Source organism: Bombus bifarius, unplaced genomic scaffold (genome assembly GCF_011952205.1).
Source record: "Bombus bifarius isolate JDL3187 unplaced genomic scaffold, Bbif_JDL3187 scf7180000008163, whole genome shotgun sequence".
Taxonomy (NCBI): Eukaryota; Metazoa; Arthropoda; class Insecta; order Hymenoptera; family Apidae; genus Bombus; species Bombus bifarius.
The window spans coordinates 936192-955349 of record NW_022884485.1 but is presented as its reverse complement, the minus strand read 5'-3'; the positions used below and the strand labels follow the sequence as shown (position 1 = coordinate 955349).

Here is a 19158-nt window from a genome sequence, read left to right as displayed (position 1 = left end):
GCTATTAGTAAATTGGCCGATGAATCAACGAAAACTGATTAGCCTTTAACACGCAGTTTCGTAAACTAATCTGATAATTGATAATTCGCAAACTGGAGGAACAAGAATGTAGTGGACTATAAAGATTTGTGTTTGTTGGACGCAACACAGTGGCTGCGTGCTCCGTATAAATTAAACCGTACAATCGCTAGTTTAATAGAGTTTGATCGATTTATTTACATACAACCGAATCGCGAATGTTAATGCACTTATGAATAAATTATCGAACAAATTGATAATTCCCTTCTGATTTGCGAAATCTAATGAACATTCATTAGTATCGATATAAGTTTATTATCCCAGCCAATTGCACTTGTAATTTCTTTAGCTTATTATCGGAAAGAAATTATAGAAGCGGGAGTTGTGTTTAATTACACTTTCTCACGGTTTCTCTCTTGACGGTTACGCTTTAATTTTCTTCCATTGAAATTTTAAATCGTGTGTATCTATAATACGATTTGAAATAATACAATTCCTGGAATATTATTTTATTTGCTTTGAGCAGATGTTACACAGTTTGTAAAAACGTAACAATTCCATTAATTCTTAAGTATTTCTACGCAGGTACAGATATATATGCACATATAGTGTTTGAGCTGTAATCCTATTGTAAAACAAACTTATACGCATAGTACTGTGCAACCACATTATCCAGCATGCATAACATGCACGAAAGTTCAGCAGTTCCATGTGTATACATGTATGCGTTATACTTCTAACCAATTATCAGGTAACTAAGAAAGTTTGTTTCTCTCACAATAGGGAAGATAGAGAAGTAAATACGGAGAAAACACATTTTATTCGTTAGGATAGTTACTCACTCTCACATTCATTTAACTTTCTTTTTTACGGAAAAAGAGTTTATAAACCGGTTGTAAACTCTTCTAAAAACGATTTAGAATGAAAACAACTTCTCCGATGTTGATTCTACGATTTCCCAATTTCTGAATTGTCGATGCTGAAGAACATTGCTTTATCTCTCTTAAGTTTTGTTTCCGTTTTTCTCGGGGGGGGGGGGGGCGGATTTTTTTTCTATGCATTTATAAATTAAAAATTCTACGTATATTAATTTGAAATAATTAGTAGTACGAGAAAAAATGTTTTTCTTTTAGCAGTCACCTTTTCAGACATAACATTTTATCGAAAAACAAAATTATGCTAATTACGTCGACGTAGCAATTATTATCTCAGCTCTTTTATCAAAGAAACTTCTACATTATCGACGAAAAAGAATATTTAACGCGTCAAAAATATTTATGTAACGATACAACGAGTTATCGAACAAGAAATCCAAATGCTAACTCATGTAAGTTTGCGCTGCAACTCGATTTCGAGGTTTTGGTTGTTCCGACTTTACGTGACTGATATCGTATTTCACCATCAATTCACAATACAAAGTTGATATCACACACTCTCACGAACAACCCAGATTACTCAGCAAGAGTCAGAGTCACACGCGAAATCTACAATTTCTCTATTCCCGTTCCTCCGTTTATAGCGTTCTGTTTTCAGTCTTTCAATGTACTTTAATGCTTCATCTTAAACTACCTCCGACCACATTATTACGAATCTAAAATTGCTCGATATATTGGATTACAGTTTGCATCTGTCGTACGTTCGCCCGCGAAACAAAAATGAAATATACAGGATTACGCAAGAGATTGAAAAGATTTTGACGATTAATTAAATTTTCTCAAAGAATGCTGATAAATAACGCAAATGTTGAAATCAAGGTTTTCCGTGTAAAATGTAGCTCTTATAGCGGCATTCCTTCGATTTAAATTGGTTCCTACATATAGGAATTATATTACTCTGAAATTATAAAGATCGCGCACATGCACAGCCGGAAGATACAACTCCTAACAGCAGCAGCGGGTCCAGACAATGTAATATTCTGGAATCAAATAAAAATTAATGAAGAAAATCTTCGCTCCCAGGGAAAAAATCCAGTCTCTAAGAGAATCTAATTGCAGCAATTTTTGTAATGGCGTTCTGGTAAAGGGTGGTACGAAGTTCCGCAGCTTTCTCATTAAGTTCCAACAACACGTGTACGTAGTATATACAAACCATTTTTAACTACGTACTTGTCTAGATACGAATCCTCTGTTCATACTTCTCGACTTGTATCATTCGATTTTCCAAGTTCTTAATTAAATTCGCCATTTAAAAATGCATACGGTTTTATAAAAGTTTCTTTGCACGTCTAGATACGAACAGGTTGAAAATTTTCATTCATTTGGAAACCTTGACGCTTTGACATCAAGATATTTTTCTCTCCACCACCGGGAAGAAAGGAAGGGAAAGGAAAGGAAGGGAGAAATGTAAAATGATAACTGTAATTTCTTATTTAACGAGTTCTTATGATACGATATTTCAATGCAAAGTCAGAATTAAGTGAAATCTTTGCGAGACACGTTATTAAAGAGAAAGACTTCATTTTCTATGGGGATCTGTCTGTAATAATTCTTTTAAGGCCTTTCGATAAATCAGAGCTAAAACGTGTTACCAAGCGTGTGCCAAGTACTAAGTGGAAGCCATACGTGTGTATACTTAACGTCCATCGTTTCTTAAGCTACATACTTTCCTGGGTTTATCGCGTCTAATTTTTAACGCTTCGACGAACATTCTATTTTCTGTTTCGAACTATGCTGTACATACGTAATACCGATACCGTCTCTTTTGAAAACATCTGTCATGTGCTAATTTTATGATAGAATTAATTTATTCATTAGTAGCAATAACGATAAAAGTTCCCCTTAATCCCCTAACCGGGTATGACGAAATATTTCGTCATGTGAATATAGTTATTCCTACATACGCAAGAAAATATTCCCCAGTAAAAGGTTAACAATTTAGATCAAAAGACAGATACGAATCGATTGAGAACAGGTATACTTTCCTGATTGTAAAAATCTGTATGCAAAATGGCCAATATGCCTTTTAGTAGTCTATGACTTACATACTATAATAAAAAACAGTCATTCTCAGTCAGTCTCGTTCTTCTTGTATCGACTTGAAGCTGAAACCGTTGAGATGCTGAACTACAGCATCCCGCTTGAATTTATTCGCATTACGCGAAGCAACGTTTCTTCGTATTTGCCAGGGAAATCGTAATAATTCTGACAGACGCTGGTCAGCCATATGTTACGTACTCTAACGTACTTACACTAACGAGCCTGTAACTACTTGTTGCAGTGACGCGCTGACGCGCACTACTGGCATGAGCGCCGAGCTTCGTCTGCAGTGTTTGCGGAATTTGACCGATCTGTTGTCTCGCACGTTTAAGGAACAGTTTGTGTTTCCGGCGCTCGGACACGACGACATCGGGGTGAACTTCTCACAACTCGCCGAGATCTGGCAGCATTGGTTGCCGCAGGAAGCTCTGGATACCTTTAAAACTGGTACGAACAAGTGTTTTCCTTTTTCCCTGCCTTGACTCTTCTCTTTGGCTTCTATCGTTATACTGGAAGATATTTCTCTATGTGAAAGCGTTTTGCAATGGCGAACGGCTCGGAAATCGGATTAAAGCAAGCGGACGTACTCTTGAGTCCGAATCTCTCGAGAATACCTATGTTTCATATAGAGAAATTGTTTTAGTAATATCGATAAAAGACGACTGTTTTCTTTTTCCATTATTTGCTGTTTTCTATTCCGAATCCAAGTCGTGGCAAAAGAGAAAAAATATTGATACGAGTGTACTTTAAATCGATTATACAGTTACAAAGCTTCGTTTCTCTCTTATTTCTGTTTTATGGACAGGACTATTTCATATACGACGCTTTGTCTTAATTTATGCTTCGCACAGCATCTTTCAAATTTATTCAATTTTTATTCACTTTCGTTTATTTATTTTTTCAGCTTCTCTATTCAAAGAATGTCAACACACGCTATACTCATAAGCCTTTTGCTCCTCCTTTCCTTCTTTACCATTCGGAATTGAACAAAACCTAATTCAAACGACATACGATTAACAACAACTTCCACCTAACGATATAACAGATTTTTATCCCACCAACAACCTCCTTTACAGAGTAGTCGCTTTAATAGCCCGTACAACCCTTTTCAGATCCATTATTTATGCGAAAAAATCAATACCACTTCGATACTTCTCACCCAATACAATACGAGCATCCCGCGTTGGCTTCAATCAGCCGCCATTTCCACGAACGTATACCCACTTCAATCTTTACGAACACACGAACGAATAAAATTCAAGCGCAGCGCTCGAGCAAACAAAAATTTCTTCCCCGAACAATTCTCCCTTCTACCTACCGCTTCCTGTTGCCGTCGTGCCGTTTCAATAAAAGTCCAATAACATCCGCCGTCCGAGCGAATTGCGAAAGAAGATCGCGAAAAAGAAAAAAAAAAGCGAGCGTACTCCGCATAAACTGGCAGCTTAAACGCATCCGACTATTTCGTACACTTGTTACAGCCGGATATTACACGATAGAGCAGCGCTCGGAAAAGTATCGAATCATTTTCCTCAATACGAATTTGTGGTTGAACACGGCTGACAATCGTATGCTACATCGCTCCGGAAGTAGTACGATCGACAACACGCAGGATCCTTTCGATCAATGGTCCTGGTTCCAGATGACTCTCGAGACCGCGCGGAGGAAGAAGGAAACGGTAAGACACATTTCTTCTATAATTGAATGGAAACCGGCAGTAGGCGAAGGTCTTGCGCGCATTTAGCAGCACGTTTCGAAGAAAGCGGTTTTTAAGTTACGCTGTTCCACAGGTAGAGCGCGGATATCTGTGCGAATTCTCATATTTTTATGAATATAATTAAAAACAATGAAATTTAGATAGGAAATTGTTTTATCTATCGCGTATCGTAAAAATTTCTACATTTTGTCTGTTTTTACATCTCCAAATTTCCCATAAACGCAAGCGAATCTGCACTCTACGCATAAGTTTCAGATATCTAACACCACGTCGCTTTTCGACGAGATATTTGCAACCATACTTTGCTGCTACTTCGACTTTGATCGCAATGCACTATCGACTCTTATTCGAGGTTTTCGTACGATTCACCGATGATATTATTAAACTGAACTCATAACATGTCGTTATCGCGATATCGTTTCCAGTATCCTGAAGTTCTTATTATTTTTGCGTCGGAACAATATTCCACTGAGTTTTAAGATACGTAACGTTATTAAAGTCAGCAGCTTCGCAAACTTTTGTTTATCCCCGCTATGGCAAGGTTATATAGCCGGACGAGAGATTGCGTATCAAATCCCATCCTTCGTCGACATTTCCTCCAGGCTGTTCCTCTCGCTTTTCAACAAGTTGTATAAATTTTGTCGACAAACACAGATTCGATCGACTAATTCTTTTAGAAAATTAAAACCCTATTTTTCTCTGTCGTATCTTTATTCTTTCGAAAAAGGAAAAACATATTGGATACTTGAGAGACTTTCATGAAGTCTCACTACCGTGAGTTCTTTGAAGCACGAATATGTGAAGATTATCATCTTTATTGCGGTTGCGAAGAGATGATATTTCTTTATGACTTTCTTGACATACTCTCTATATATATTTGTACTTCTTTGAAACGTATCTGCCACTTTACGTACTTACATTTCACGAACTTCTTTATCATTTCTTCAGCATTTATATTTAAATTGTAAAAAATTTGTTCCAAGAAATATCACCGTATAAAAGCGTCTGCAGAAAGTGACGATACCTCGTGATACAATTTTTTTTGCCATTACATTTATCATACAATGGGACACGATGATTACGAATCATAGTGATTATATTCGTAAAATTTGAAACAGTCGACTATTCTTTGTATTAATAAGCCATAGTATCTAACGAGACCATCGGTTACGCTAATTATACGTTTTCGATTATTATTCACGTTGTATATTAATTTTTCACGAAATGTATATTCGCAACAAGTCTCTTGTAACTTTGATATACGTTTCCAGATCCGTTTTACATTTTACTGCTATAATCACCGTGATTCATAATCACCGTGTCCCGTTATAATGATAACGAAATTTCAAAAAGTTTCGTATAATGCGCATATTTCGAATAATTTGTACATAGTACGTCGAACAACCGCGTTACCCTTTCCACGCAGAACATTTATACGAATGTTCATGCTCTCTATCAATTCGACGTAATGCATTCACGGCACCGTTACGAGCGAGATCCCTGATCAAACAAAGAAGGAGCATGAACAAGAAAGTGAGAATAACATCGTCCGGAGAATTGCTCGGCCAGCTCCTTTGTTTGTTCGGTTTTCCCGTTTTAACGACCCGCTTTTCTCCTGCAGGGCCTGCTATTTGATCGTTCTGAGAGTAAACGTCGGAGCAATAGCAATTGTAATTCATTATACGATTCATCATTAAGCAGTCAATATTTTTCAAGTGCAGTTTTCCACAGCTCTCATCGAAATGACTGCTTCGAAGAAAATGCAATTAAAAGTTTACCGTTGTCATCTAGACGTAATAGCTTCTCTCAAAGAACGATATGAAATGGTACGAAGGAAGAAGGCAAGGAAATTTCATAATCAACATTGATCCAGAAGGAAGTTGCCCTTAAGAAGATTTGCTCGAGTGCGAAGAAATTTCTTTTCGAAGAATGGCACTCGAAGGGAAATGTGCTTTTATGGCAGGAATACAATAGTCTTTGTTCAGAAACAAGCTGCTTGCGACGAACGTTACAGTATTACAGCGAGAGATTCAGTTCGATGTGTAGTACCAAGTACAAGTGAGTCCAACTTTGTAAGATGTAAAGAAGGTCTGTATAATTATTATCTATGAGAATCCTTCGACGAATCGTTGAAGAAACTTCCTTAACGATTCAATTAATTAACTAATCCGAAGGAGTATTTGGCAAAAGAGTCGACACATTTAACATACCGGGGAAATGACACGTTTAATGCCGGAGGAAATTTGTCGTGAATTCAGATTCCGTATCGTCGCGATTACATTTTCGTAAAAATCAATTTCGCTACGGCGCTAATGAGATTTCAAAATGTTTCGCGTAATACAATGTAGCAAGTTTCTTCGAATACTTGCGTGAGCCATTGCGTATATTTATCTTGTATAATAGAACGATACTTGTTTCGTGGCACGACAAGTTCGATAATTAAAGGATCAAGCGAGACATATGTACGATGGATTGTGCACGCTCGTAAAACAAACCCTGCATAGTTTAAATCGACGAGCAGACGAGAGGAAGGCAGACGGATGAACAGATAGCGAGAGAGAAAAAGAGAGAGAAATGGAAGAAGAGAATCAGGGAAGGTTCGTCCAAGTGGCGGTAAAGGAAGTTTATTGACGAAACGTCAATTCCCGAGGATGAAAATCGTGCGGCGCCGCGCAGTATCAATGCTGATGCCGCTTCGTTTCCTCCATTTTGGTTCCCGTCGCGATAAATTATTTACACGGGACGCAGTTATCGGGATGACAGGCTATCAGTCAATAACAGAACTTCCGACCCAAAGCTTTATAGCCTGAAAGCGACCGTTGAATCCGCCTTCTCCGTGTGGGGATATGAAGTTTCGCAGGAAATATTAATATTCGATATTGTTCGACAGCTCGATGATCATTCCATCGCGGGATACCGTCTGCATGCACGGTATGAAATTTTCGAAGACAACGGTATAAACCGCGCTTACAGATGAATTTTATAGAATGGTTATCTTTTTAGGGAATTACGATGATAATAATTCACAGCCATAGAGAGAGAAAGAGAGAGCGAGAGAACGAAAAGTACAAACATATAACTTGGTAAATAGTAGGTGATATAATATGTGAAATTTAACGATACGAGATACATTAATATTACATGTAATTGGTATCAAGCGATAGCATTTCCCGTGTACAATGTTTCAGCTGTTTTAAACCGATTTAGCGCTATCCTATCGATACGAGTAGACGTGACAATTCTTTTCGAATAAAACCTTTTTTACATAGTTGCAAAAATGTACTTCTTACATGGTAATTGGAAGAGTTAAGTGGCAGATGTATAATAGTAGAACGGTGGTAGTAATGAAGTAATTAAATTTAAAAAGTAACGAAACGGTTGATATCGATTTATCGACCTTTTACGTTCGTATCGGAAAATACGTTTGAATGTTTTTTTCCTATTAATATTGTATATATTAGTTTGTTTATTTCACGCAAAAATCCAAGATATAGTTGTCACAAACTTTTACGATTAATGCCTTTAGTTACGGCGCTAGTTACGTATTTTTAGACAGCTATCTAACAGTATTGTTCATTTTGAAATATGTACGTTGTCGAGTATAATTAAACGGTAGTATGTTTATTTTTATTTCGTTATTACGCGTTAGGTCTCGTGTACGTACGTCGATAAGTTTATGTTTTGAAAATATTGTTCTAGGATTACGAATTGTATTTCTTTCGTAATGCGATCAACGCGTTGACTCTTCTATATACATACGTATAAATAATACCAATCAATAAGTTCAATCACGATAAACAAGCGGATGAGGATAAGCACGATGAATAAAGTTGTTTGTATTTACAGACCAAACAGACTCTTTCTTTACTAAAGGAACAGAGATGCGGAAATTAAGGTATAAAAGTTACGAACTTTTTTCTATCGATATAACGATCGTCTATTTTGAAGTTTATTAAATATTGTTAAATTCTTTTACATGTAGTTTTATTCCGTCGATATCGAATATTGCAAATTTAAGATTCGCGTCCAATATTTCAGAGAAACAATTTTTAAAGCTTTTCAGTAACCAGCTTTTACGTAATATTTTCCAATTCATGTTTCGCAATATCCTTTGTTCCCAATTGCTTCTTTTGATGCGTTAAGTTAATATTCTTTCATATTTTAAAATACTTCTTGCACAAGACCGAGGCGAGTATTACAGTCATAATAAAAAGAAAAAGAACTGTTCCAAATTTATCTAATACGCTCGAGATTTTACATCTTGCGCTTGCAATTTATTAGTAATTTTGTAAAATACTATTACTTCCACCAAGTTATTGTACTCGTCGAACTTTATCTTCCAATGATGTTGTGCTTCTTTAAACATGCTATATACTACAGGCGGAAGGTAGATCGATATTTAATATCTACGCTTACAAGTTACGGGAAAATGGTATAAAAAAGTGGCACAGACCAACAGGCCGCAACTGCTTAAGTTGGCGTCGAACTTTGTAAACGAATCAGGTTTAAGACCCTCGTAATCGTACTAGCGGCGCAGAAATATCACGAATCGATTTATCTTTAGCAAAAAGTCGGTTATAGCCGCAATTCGCGGTGTTTCGCGTCTTTAGAAACGACTTTCACACACACACACACCAAAACTGGAAGACTTACAGTGCACATTACAAATTGTTTCCTCTAAAAGTATCAGATATGAAGATATAAATTTCCTTTCTTATTGACTGTCGTACGATAGGTAAAAATATTGTCCATATACCAAGCAGCAAAATCTCCCTCGTATTGTAGGAAGCCTGGGTTAAATATAGGCCGTTTAGTACGTGAACCTCGAATGAGACACTAGTTACTATATTTGATAATAAAGATATAATTTAGCTCCAAGATGGCTCTTACTCTTAATTCTTTATTTTCAACTATGGATCTCACTAATATAGAACTCTAATTCTGACCAACCATCATAAATCGCCGATTCTTCATTGATTTTATCTTTTTGCGTTTCCCTACCCTTTTCGTTCGATGCAGTTATTCCTAAAAGACATTCGGTCAGAAAATATTACAAAGACAAGTATTGGATTATTAAATCCAAAAGCAGGAAAATTTGTTTCGCATAAAATTCATTTATTTCCAGATGTATATTTTAACAGGCAAATGGGATACTACTAAATATAAAGTGTATGCGCTTTAACCGAAAACTGTCAAACGCGAGGAAAAATAAGAAAGTATCGTGACACCCGATACCTCGTATATTTAAGATCAAGCATAAATTGCAGGTTGACAATAAAGCACATTTTGATTTTGCCCAAAATCTGTACATACTATTTTTATGCTCGGAAACCAAAGAAATACGAAAATATCGCTTATCGATCTAATTAATGAAAATTCAATCTGATGCCAGTATAATACCGTTTTTAAAGAATTGCACCAGCAAAAGCTGCTCTTCCATTTTTCTCTCGATTAACGTTCGAAGAAACATACTTCGAACAAAAGCACATGATTTCATCGTTTCATGGGAATCTGCGATAGGGTGGAGCGAATTCCGCAGGAGAAAGATGGCCGGGCAATGTGTCTCGTCGATCAAACCCGAACTCTTTCCCCGAAAATTTACTCTTCGGCCCAATAAACGAGTTTCCATCGGCCCCTGCTGCGAGTTCGATCTTTATCCGGAACAAACGTCTATTTCATATCGGCCGCGATGAAAAGAATTCCAGCGTTGCCCCACCCCTATGTTCCCTTTCGGCTAGGAGAACGACGAGGAAGAGAACTTTATGAGTTTGGTGGCCGGAATGAGATCGACCGCGAATTTATTCCACGGCCAATTACCATTCGGCCGGTGGGCTCTTTGCATTACGATCTCGCCGGATACGCGCTACAATTGCCGCGATATCGGTGTCGGATGACGCGCTGCCTCCAGATATCGGTTATCGATTACGAGCCTCCGGCCGTTTAGAACGAGGAGAATCCTTCAAGCTGGCTGAATGTTACCAGCGGTGATAAATTATGGTAGGACTTTGAATTCCATACACGGAACCAGGATCTATATACTCGTATACCTAAATTGTTGCGTGCCGATCCTATTGATCTCTCGATCACGTTCAAGTACAGAGGATATTCTATAGATTTTTATAAAAAATGTTCCTACCGCGATCCTACCGTAGTCACGAAAGATGCAAAATAATTAAAGCATGGAATTTTAGACAGACGGGAAAACGCAACGTACTAATAAGAACACGATTGAATTTTTCATTTATAGAGAATTTAAGGGTGCAAAAATGCGTTACTGATATTTCCAGTGAAACGGACTAACTACGATAGAACTTCGATAAAAGCTCGAACAAGTCTGCAAGCCGATATCAAGCGCAAACGAGTTATCAGGCTGGAACCACTTAATGCTTTATCGATCTCGTTAGCGTATGAGGAAACCGCGGAAAATAAACGATCCTGGGTTAGCAATAATAATTTAAAACTAAAATCAGCTACGTGTTGGTTTACTAATTTAGGATACGTAGCCAATGCCGTGGCCGTCGTAAATCTTCCTCAACCCCTTGTAAAGTATCACTCAAGCGCGATATCTCCAGAGATTCTACGTGCAGTTTTCTGAAAAATCCTGCTGGACCGTGTGTAGTCGGCTGAACGGAAGATAGAAATCTGATTTGCCCTAGCCAGATATAATCCTTCCTCCATCTCCTTTTCAACGCTCGTTCCCCTATTCTATAGCTGCCTGTCTTTGTTCTTTCTCTCTCTCTCTCTCTCTCTCTCTTTATCCTGTGCAGAACGTTCGTAAGGGGATCATATGAAACGTTCGTACGGCAGATTGGCAAGAACGATCGTCGCAAGCTCATGTCGAAGATCGATCGATGACCGATAATACGATTACAAATTACGAGCCGTTTAGACACGTCAGCGGATGAAACTGACCAATCAACGACACCATTGTTACCCTATCCGATTTATCGACGACCGAACCGTGAATAGCACGGTGATTTTTGTGCCTATCGACGATGCACTTTTCAGCTGGAAATCAACGTTCGACCGAGATTCACCGGCACACTAGGGAAAAAATTTATATGTGAGCCTGTTTTTCTGCCAGATAGCGCGGCTACGTTTATTGCTAGCCGCGAGAAATTAAATTCAACCTCGGAGTACCAATACTTTTTGTATACGTTCGTTGGTGCACACTCGATGGACATATCGAATTGCAATGGACAAAACAAAATTGGATAAGATTGTTTTTCGTTCCTCTAGAGGCGACGGACCGTTAAATTGTTGTTATAACACGAGAGCTACCGTTTTCGTATTTTCTATATACAAAAAAAAAAAAAAATATGTTTTGTATATAGGATTTATTCTGTTTGTTGCTATCCGTTAAAAAATATTTTAGCTCAACGTGAAAAACGATTTTCTTCGAACAGGTATAAATAAAAGAAAATAAGTCTTTGCATTCGACAGGAGAATATTTTATCACATTGTCGTGCTCTATGAATAAAACAGAAAGACAAAACGCATTTACATCTTTTTCATACCGTTGGCGATACTTTAGCAATTATTCAAAACGATAGTCATCTGTAGACGCTCTATATTTACTTCTAACAAGAAAATACTGAGTTTTCTTCGTGGATAAATTATTTTCGGATAAATGGAACAAATGTTGCGTCATAATCACTAAGCTAGAATGAAAGCTGAGCAGAGAAATTCGAGTATCGCACGAAGCTGGTCTACGTGATAACCCGTAACAGAAATGCAGTCTGGCAAAGATAGAACAGCTTCTTCCTGAAAGTGTAACACTTGAACACCATGCGTATTTGTAAAATGTCGAGCACTCTTTCGTCTCCAAGCGTGTCGTTCGTGTGCAAGCGAATGCAACGAACGTATACGAAACACGACTACGTAAAATCTTGCTTACCATCATATGCAGATTCTTTGAAAGCATACTACGTCCCATTTGGATTGTGACGCGAACTCTACGTGCGCAAACCATACAAAGGTAGGCACTCAGCCTCGCTTTTCTTCTGTCACTGGCATTGATCATTACGCCATCAAGATCCATCTTGCTGCGAGTTCAGTTTTTTTTACACGTTTTTCTAACGATATTTCGTATGATACGAAAGCGTTACAAGCGTCGTATATAAATACAAAAAGTAGCTCACAGCTACGACCAACTTGGGAACATCGGTAAAAATTTATTTCTTAAATTGCTCCTAAACTTCGGTGTACGATCGATCCAGTTTTGTAAATAAAGTGTCCAAAGTATAAGACGATTTTGGAACAAAAGAACGCGTTCATCAATTGTACGAAAGAACAGAAAGTTTCGCCGCCTATTCGAAATTCACCAAGAAGTTTGGAAACTCTGTCAGCCAACGATAAGACTCGGAAGTTGGCGTTAAGTTCTCCCGGAACCGTGCAGTTCTTTTCTGAAGTGAAATTCATTGCCTGCCGTGCCGCACTGCTTCCGTGTGACACGTCCGGGAATAAGAACAGCCGACATTCGCAACGGATTAATTTCCCGATACATCGTGAACGAGAAACGAAAAAACAAGAAATGGAAAAAAAACGAGCGATTTTGTCGATACACGAATTCGCGCGAAGCGACAGGCCAGCTCCCTTTTGCCTCTGTTGAATGTCAGAGAAGCCACACGTAATATACACGTGTACCGATTCTCTGTATCGCGCGCGAAATAGTTCAATTTCACGTTGCAAATCAGATTTTTTTCGGGCTTCTTTTAATATACAAGCCGTGTACCCATCAATCTGACGTGTACGAACGGGGCCGTGCACGAATGTATTCGAACAGAGACGACAGTCCTTTTTCAAAGAGAAGCTGTACGAGTACCGTGTACCGATGTAGTCGCTACACGGTTTCTTCCCTACGGATTGATCGAAAGGCAAGAAACGACGTATTGTGACCCGCGATGGATGTTTAGACGTATTCGCTTCGCATTTCGCTCGCGTTCAAATTTCTCCGTGTTACTTACGAGTTGCATGGAATTTTTTTATGAAACTGTACGCGTTCCTCGCTTTATAAGTATGTTCTTGGTGTTTGCAAGAAACGCAATAGTCGCTGTTTATATGTAGCTTACTTATCGAACAAAGCGCAGAAACGTATATGCTTTATTAAAAAATATGAAAGATTCTGCAGTTTGTAGTTTGTACAACGAAACATATATATACAACATATACAATATAATAATTTCGTTTCATCTCGGTGAACCAGTAAATTCTTTGTATCAGTTCGTATTACACGTATCGCACGCAATAATATCTGTTCGATGTGTCTTTCTTTTTTGAAGTTACACGCACATAAAAGTCCAATGGCGTAAAATCAGAGGCGATATTCGAGGCAAAAGTACCGTTCTCTCTGTATTTCTTATTTTTATCATAACTTTCGAATAAAGCTTTAAATGAGTTATGTTTATATAACCGCTTTTGCTTAATTATACCGGTAGTATAAACCGAGAAAGTTTCGACCGTGTAAGAACTTCGCTACGTACATGCGCCGCCAATTTGATCAAGTATCCAAAATTCATGAACACGAATTTGATATTGTTAATATCTCGATATGAATTTTCCGCTATGCCTAGAATCTCAATCTCGTGTTGCAGTATATTACAGATAATCGAAATGCTTGTTCGATCTAGGTGAAAGCAACGAAGAAGCATTTAAACAGAAATTGAAGAAAATATTTAGTGCGGAACAAATAACGTCGAAATTTCTAACGATACTGTATCGAGACTAATAATTTGCATAGCTTGGCACAATAAAGCACGTGAAGATTCTCTCTCGGGCCAGGAGAAATATTCTGGAAATTGAAACGGCGAATATTAAATATCGGAGCGCGGCGGGAAAGCGGAGAGATATGCCGGAAATCACGAGTCACTGACGCGACAAACTGGCAGTCTCCGCGAAAATTCAGAACGGTGGATGGTTGGCTAACTGGGAAGACAGCCGTAGGTTTCTCAGGATTTATGCAATATCGAGGGCGTGTGCAGCGCGTAACGAGACTATACGAGAAGTAATCAATCGACAAGCAGAGAGGTGTTTCGCGATACGAAGGAAGCAGAATATACGGGCTCGTAATGTCTGGGAAGAGTGGGTCGTTCGTGCCTACCGAACCGCGTAACACTTATCTCTTTCGGCGGGCAAAGTTTCGTTCCCCGGTGCCCGATCGACGGTATTCACCGTTTAAAGAAATCTACTTTTTCCCAGCGGTGCAATTCGTTCAGAAGGAATCTCCGTGCGAATGGAAAAGGACTTTTTCCCCCGCTTTTTTTCTCTTATCAGCTTAACGAGCTTTTCTTTATCCACCCGACGACGCTGCGCCATCCTACCTTCTCTCTTTTCTTTCTTCCGAGTGACACTGGCTTCTGTTCTTCCGCTAGCGAACGTTTTCTTCTATTTTTCACGGTCTCTGCGTACCTTTCCCTTTTCTTGTATTCTTTGATTCCTTGCCGCTTTTTCTCTGCTACGTATCATCCGTTGGCCAGTGACGTCATTTTTTTGCACGAGAACGTTCTCTCTCCTTTGTTGCCTCTTCACCTTCACCTCTTAACCGTCGTTATTTTCATCATTTCGCACAGACGGTTTTTATTCCTTAACTCATACCGTCGGTTTCACCGTTACAATTTTACCAGTTCTTGTCGTTGCTCTAACCCGATCTCTCGTCGCCTTTGTTTGTCCTACGGGTTCTTTTCGTTTGGTTTTTACGCGTCGTCCGACTACTTCTTCCGTCTTTCGCTCTCTATTTTCCGGCCCTTCGTTTCTCGCATTCTTGCTTCGTGAGATTATCGCTTCTGGCTTCGTTCCTTGACATGGAAATTTTACACCGCGTATGAATTAGCGCGTGAATTTGTCCTAGCGCAAGAAAATTAGCTAGGCGCTGCAAGAGAAACAGCGGAATGTTCCGCGTCAGTTCATTTATAATTGGTCGAATTATCGAAATTCAATGAATTATCGAAAATTCACGATACATTTGTGCCATAAAAGGATATTCTGGCATCGTCGACGTAATTTAACTAACAACGAAGGTTTTCATTGGCAAGTTCTCATAAAAAACAAGTAAAAAATTTGTAAAAAATAAAGCGTGCGATCCCATTCTCGCATGATTGTATGCATCGCGTTATTAGAAATATAAACCTGCCGAATCGCACGGCGTTACCGAAGCGAAATCGCAACGATGTCGCATCGTTCATTTGCATCGCATTTTACATACCAATTAAGGCGAAAAGCCGAGGCAGCCGAATTTAAAAGTGGTACATTTATGACTGGTCGATTCGATTCTCCGCAGATAGCTCTTATTTGAATTGTATCAATACTCAAGTAGGGAAATACAACGATATATTCACGAAAATGATCCGTTTTGGTTCTGACGAAAATACTAGAATGCAATGAATATCAATTCAAAATAATGTACGAGGAAGAAAGTTGTAAGACAAAAGATACTTTTTCTCCTAATATACAAATTTATGTACAAATGTCTCCTTGACGTTAATAACAAGTAATATGAAACTTGAAAGTATTACACGCAGTATACTTTCCATCTACTTACCCTCTCGCTATTATACTTTATTTCGCTCACATTGCGTGGAATCGAGCGGAAGCAGCCAGTTTATAAGCTTTAAACATAGAAGCTGCGGTACAGTATCAGCGTAGACTGCGTTTAACTTGGCGAACGTGCTCGATTAGGTATTTCACGGTAACTCACGCCAACGATTCGTATCTTGCGTTGATTCCACGCCACGTGGATAATGCTTACGGAATTCAGTTTACTAACGCTAACGAGAGAGTTGCTCATTACGAGCAGTTACTGCGAGAGTGATTCCACGAAACACTTCTTGCTGCTCAACGCGCCTACTTAATCGAGATGCAGTCACGTGACAATCCCCACAGGGAAAACTTGCGAATTAAGTCTGTACATTACGTTCAGCCCTCTAACCGCGGGCGACGGCGAGATCGCCTTCTATTCTATTAATTTTGACGGGGTACAGCTCTAACGCGACACATTTTTCGTATTCCGTCAAAAATCTCGTCTTATAGCGTTAATCCTGCTGTGGTCGTCGAACGTTTTACGTCTCCGTAACTTTAGTTTCACCCAAGAAGAAGTTTTTTCTTTCGTTAATTACTAAAAAGTTTGGTGTTTTTAAAACAGCTTTGGCATAAAATTCAAATGACGCGCGTCGACAATGATTCTTTTGTAGTTTCCTCAAATTTTGGAATTTGTCTAACAATACGAAAGGACACAACACGGGTAACATCGATGAGAATGATCGATCGACAAACGAAAGATCAGATTCGTTCGAACAACCGAATTAAACCGATATTTTGTATAATGTTTCTAGGTATACATCGTAGGTCACACACCACCAGGGGTGGACGATCGTGAGAGCGGTGCGGCGATGTTGAGCGAACGTCACAATACCAAATATCTCCAGCTGATCCGGTTGTACTCGGACATCATTCGCGGTCAGTTCTTCGGTCACTGGCACTCGGACACTTTTCGCGTGGTCTATAGCGATACCGGTACGTGTATACGTCTTGTCCCTTCTTGTTGGCAATACCAACAAGCGTGGCGGTTGAACGCGGTGAATCAACCGAGGTGGTCGGATCGATGCGCAGGCATCGTATCGCACTCAAAACCCTGTTCAACCTTTTACGATACGCGGTTCACCAAGTGGCTGTTCCTCTTTCTTTTTCAGTTTCGTGCGCGCAGCGCCGTATCTTACATTTGCTTCACGCTACATTTCTGATCCGGCCTATCTTTCTTCTTCGTGCTTCGAACTTAACAACTCGGATTTTCTTCCTTTTTTTCTTCGCGCGTGAAAACATTTAACGTTCAATGCATCGAAATGGAAGTAAAATCGACGTTCGTTCTTTTACCGCGTCTTTATCGCGATTGTTTCGCTACGCCGTTCGCAAAACGCTACGCTCGTGAATACCGTTGATGCTGTATTCGTGATTTTGATCCTTTCGTTCCCTTTTGTCACGCTGACTTTGGCTTTATCGTATTTCGCTTTTGTCGTTTGCGGGCTGAAGCGCGTCTTTGTTGGCGATTCAATAGCGGTTTGACTTTCCTAACGATCCAACACGTATTGGCTAAGTTTGAACGCGTCCCAGTTCAACCATAAAGGAATGATGAAAAACGCGTGCCGTCGGTGCTTTATTACAAACTCCGTCACGGATGCGGCTTGACAGTAAAATCTATAAAATGCATTAAGCTTCGAGCAGGTAATTATTCCTATGTAGTTTGCCTGATATACTGATAATGTAGATGTCGATCGCCCGTAATCCAACGAAAGCTTAAACGAGCAATTTATTTTGTTATCCTGAGATTAACGATCGTATATACGTTAAAGCAAAACGTTCTTTGTTAATCTTCCCACTATTTATATATATATATATAATTGTACGCAAAAGTTCTTTTACATTCGTATTGTACTACTGATTTCGATATCTCGGAATTTTTGCTTCGATTTCTGGAAATAACTTAAAACTTTTTTGACGCGTTGTCGAAGCATATCAACATTTGAAGCGTATTAATTTGTTTACATTTTCGTGATTAATTTACGATTACGTTGATTATCGCGTTGTATCTTTTGCTTGATTTATATTATTCTCACCGTAGTTTACCGATTTCTGCAATATCCACGAAACGTATAAACGTGTATGATTATAAATAATAACAGTAATATCAACGTTTTTCCTGACGAATTTAAAATATCTTAGATTTTCGAAAATAATTTTCACGATCGAATAAACGCCTGTGCATTTTTGTCGGTGAAGTGACTGTAAACGCAGGGTGGTTCAATTTTACGACGCTGTATAGGTCCATTCGGTCACGTTCTACTCATATTTTTCAGAGCGTTCCTTCATCGAAACGACCGAGGCCGCGAACGATAATCAATAAATTCCCCGCGTGTGTCGTTCGATAGCCAGGATACTTTTCAGCCGTTTTACAGTCCGCTTTATCGGTCACGCCAGCGAGTTTGGCGCGCTTTTAAAAACGTTCCTATCTCTTTTACGTTCACTTACGTTAACGTCCTACTCGTTCGGCCACAAATATGTATACACATTGCGACACGCGGAAAGAATTCAAAGAATAATTGATTTTACCCTGACGACGTTTGTGCCGCTAGGTCTGCCGGTGTCATGGATAATGATGGCACCCAGTATATCGCCGAGCACGCCTGGAGGGCCGAATAATCCAGGTTTAAGATTGTACAAATTCGAAACTGCCACTGGTCAGGTAGGTAAAAATGTTCTGTGTTACGTGACGTTCGTAGTCTCTGACCGAACGATTTCTATTTACGCGATTTTTCGATCGAAAGAAATGTAGAGCGTACAAGATGTTTGGAAAAAGGGGCCGATACTTAAAGAGCTTATGGTGAGTAAAGTGAAAGATGTCTGATCAACAGAGACTATAAAGCCAATCCTTTCCTTGTAAAAACAACTCTTATTAACGCTTGA

General features: G+C 39.0%; 2 protein-coding genes across 5 annotated transcripts in view; one reads left to right on the top strand and one right to left on the bottom strand.

Annotated features, from left to right (window-relative positions):
* The window catches only part of LOC117208882, a 111110-nt gene that overhangs the window by 61319 nt on the left and 30633 nt on the right, over positions 1-19158 (bottom strand). The gene's annotated exons all lie outside the window — the stretch shown is intronic.
* Positions 1-19158, top strand: part of LOC117208868 (acid sphingomyelinase-like phosphodiesterase 3a) — a 49817-nt gene that overhangs the window by 27766 nt on the left and 2893 nt on the right. For all 4 annotated transcript variants that reach the window (XM_033450330.1, XM_033450329.1, XM_033450328.1 and 1 more), the window contains 4 exons: positions 3235-3440; positions 4472-4668; positions 17034-17214; positions 18828-18937. In XM_033450330.1, the coding sequence (XP_033306221.1) occupies positions 3235-3440; positions 4472-4668; positions 17034-17214; positions 18828-18937 (694 nt within the window). The remainder of the gene's footprint in view (positions 1-3234; positions 3441-4471; positions 4669-17033; positions 17215-18827; positions 18938-19158) is intronic.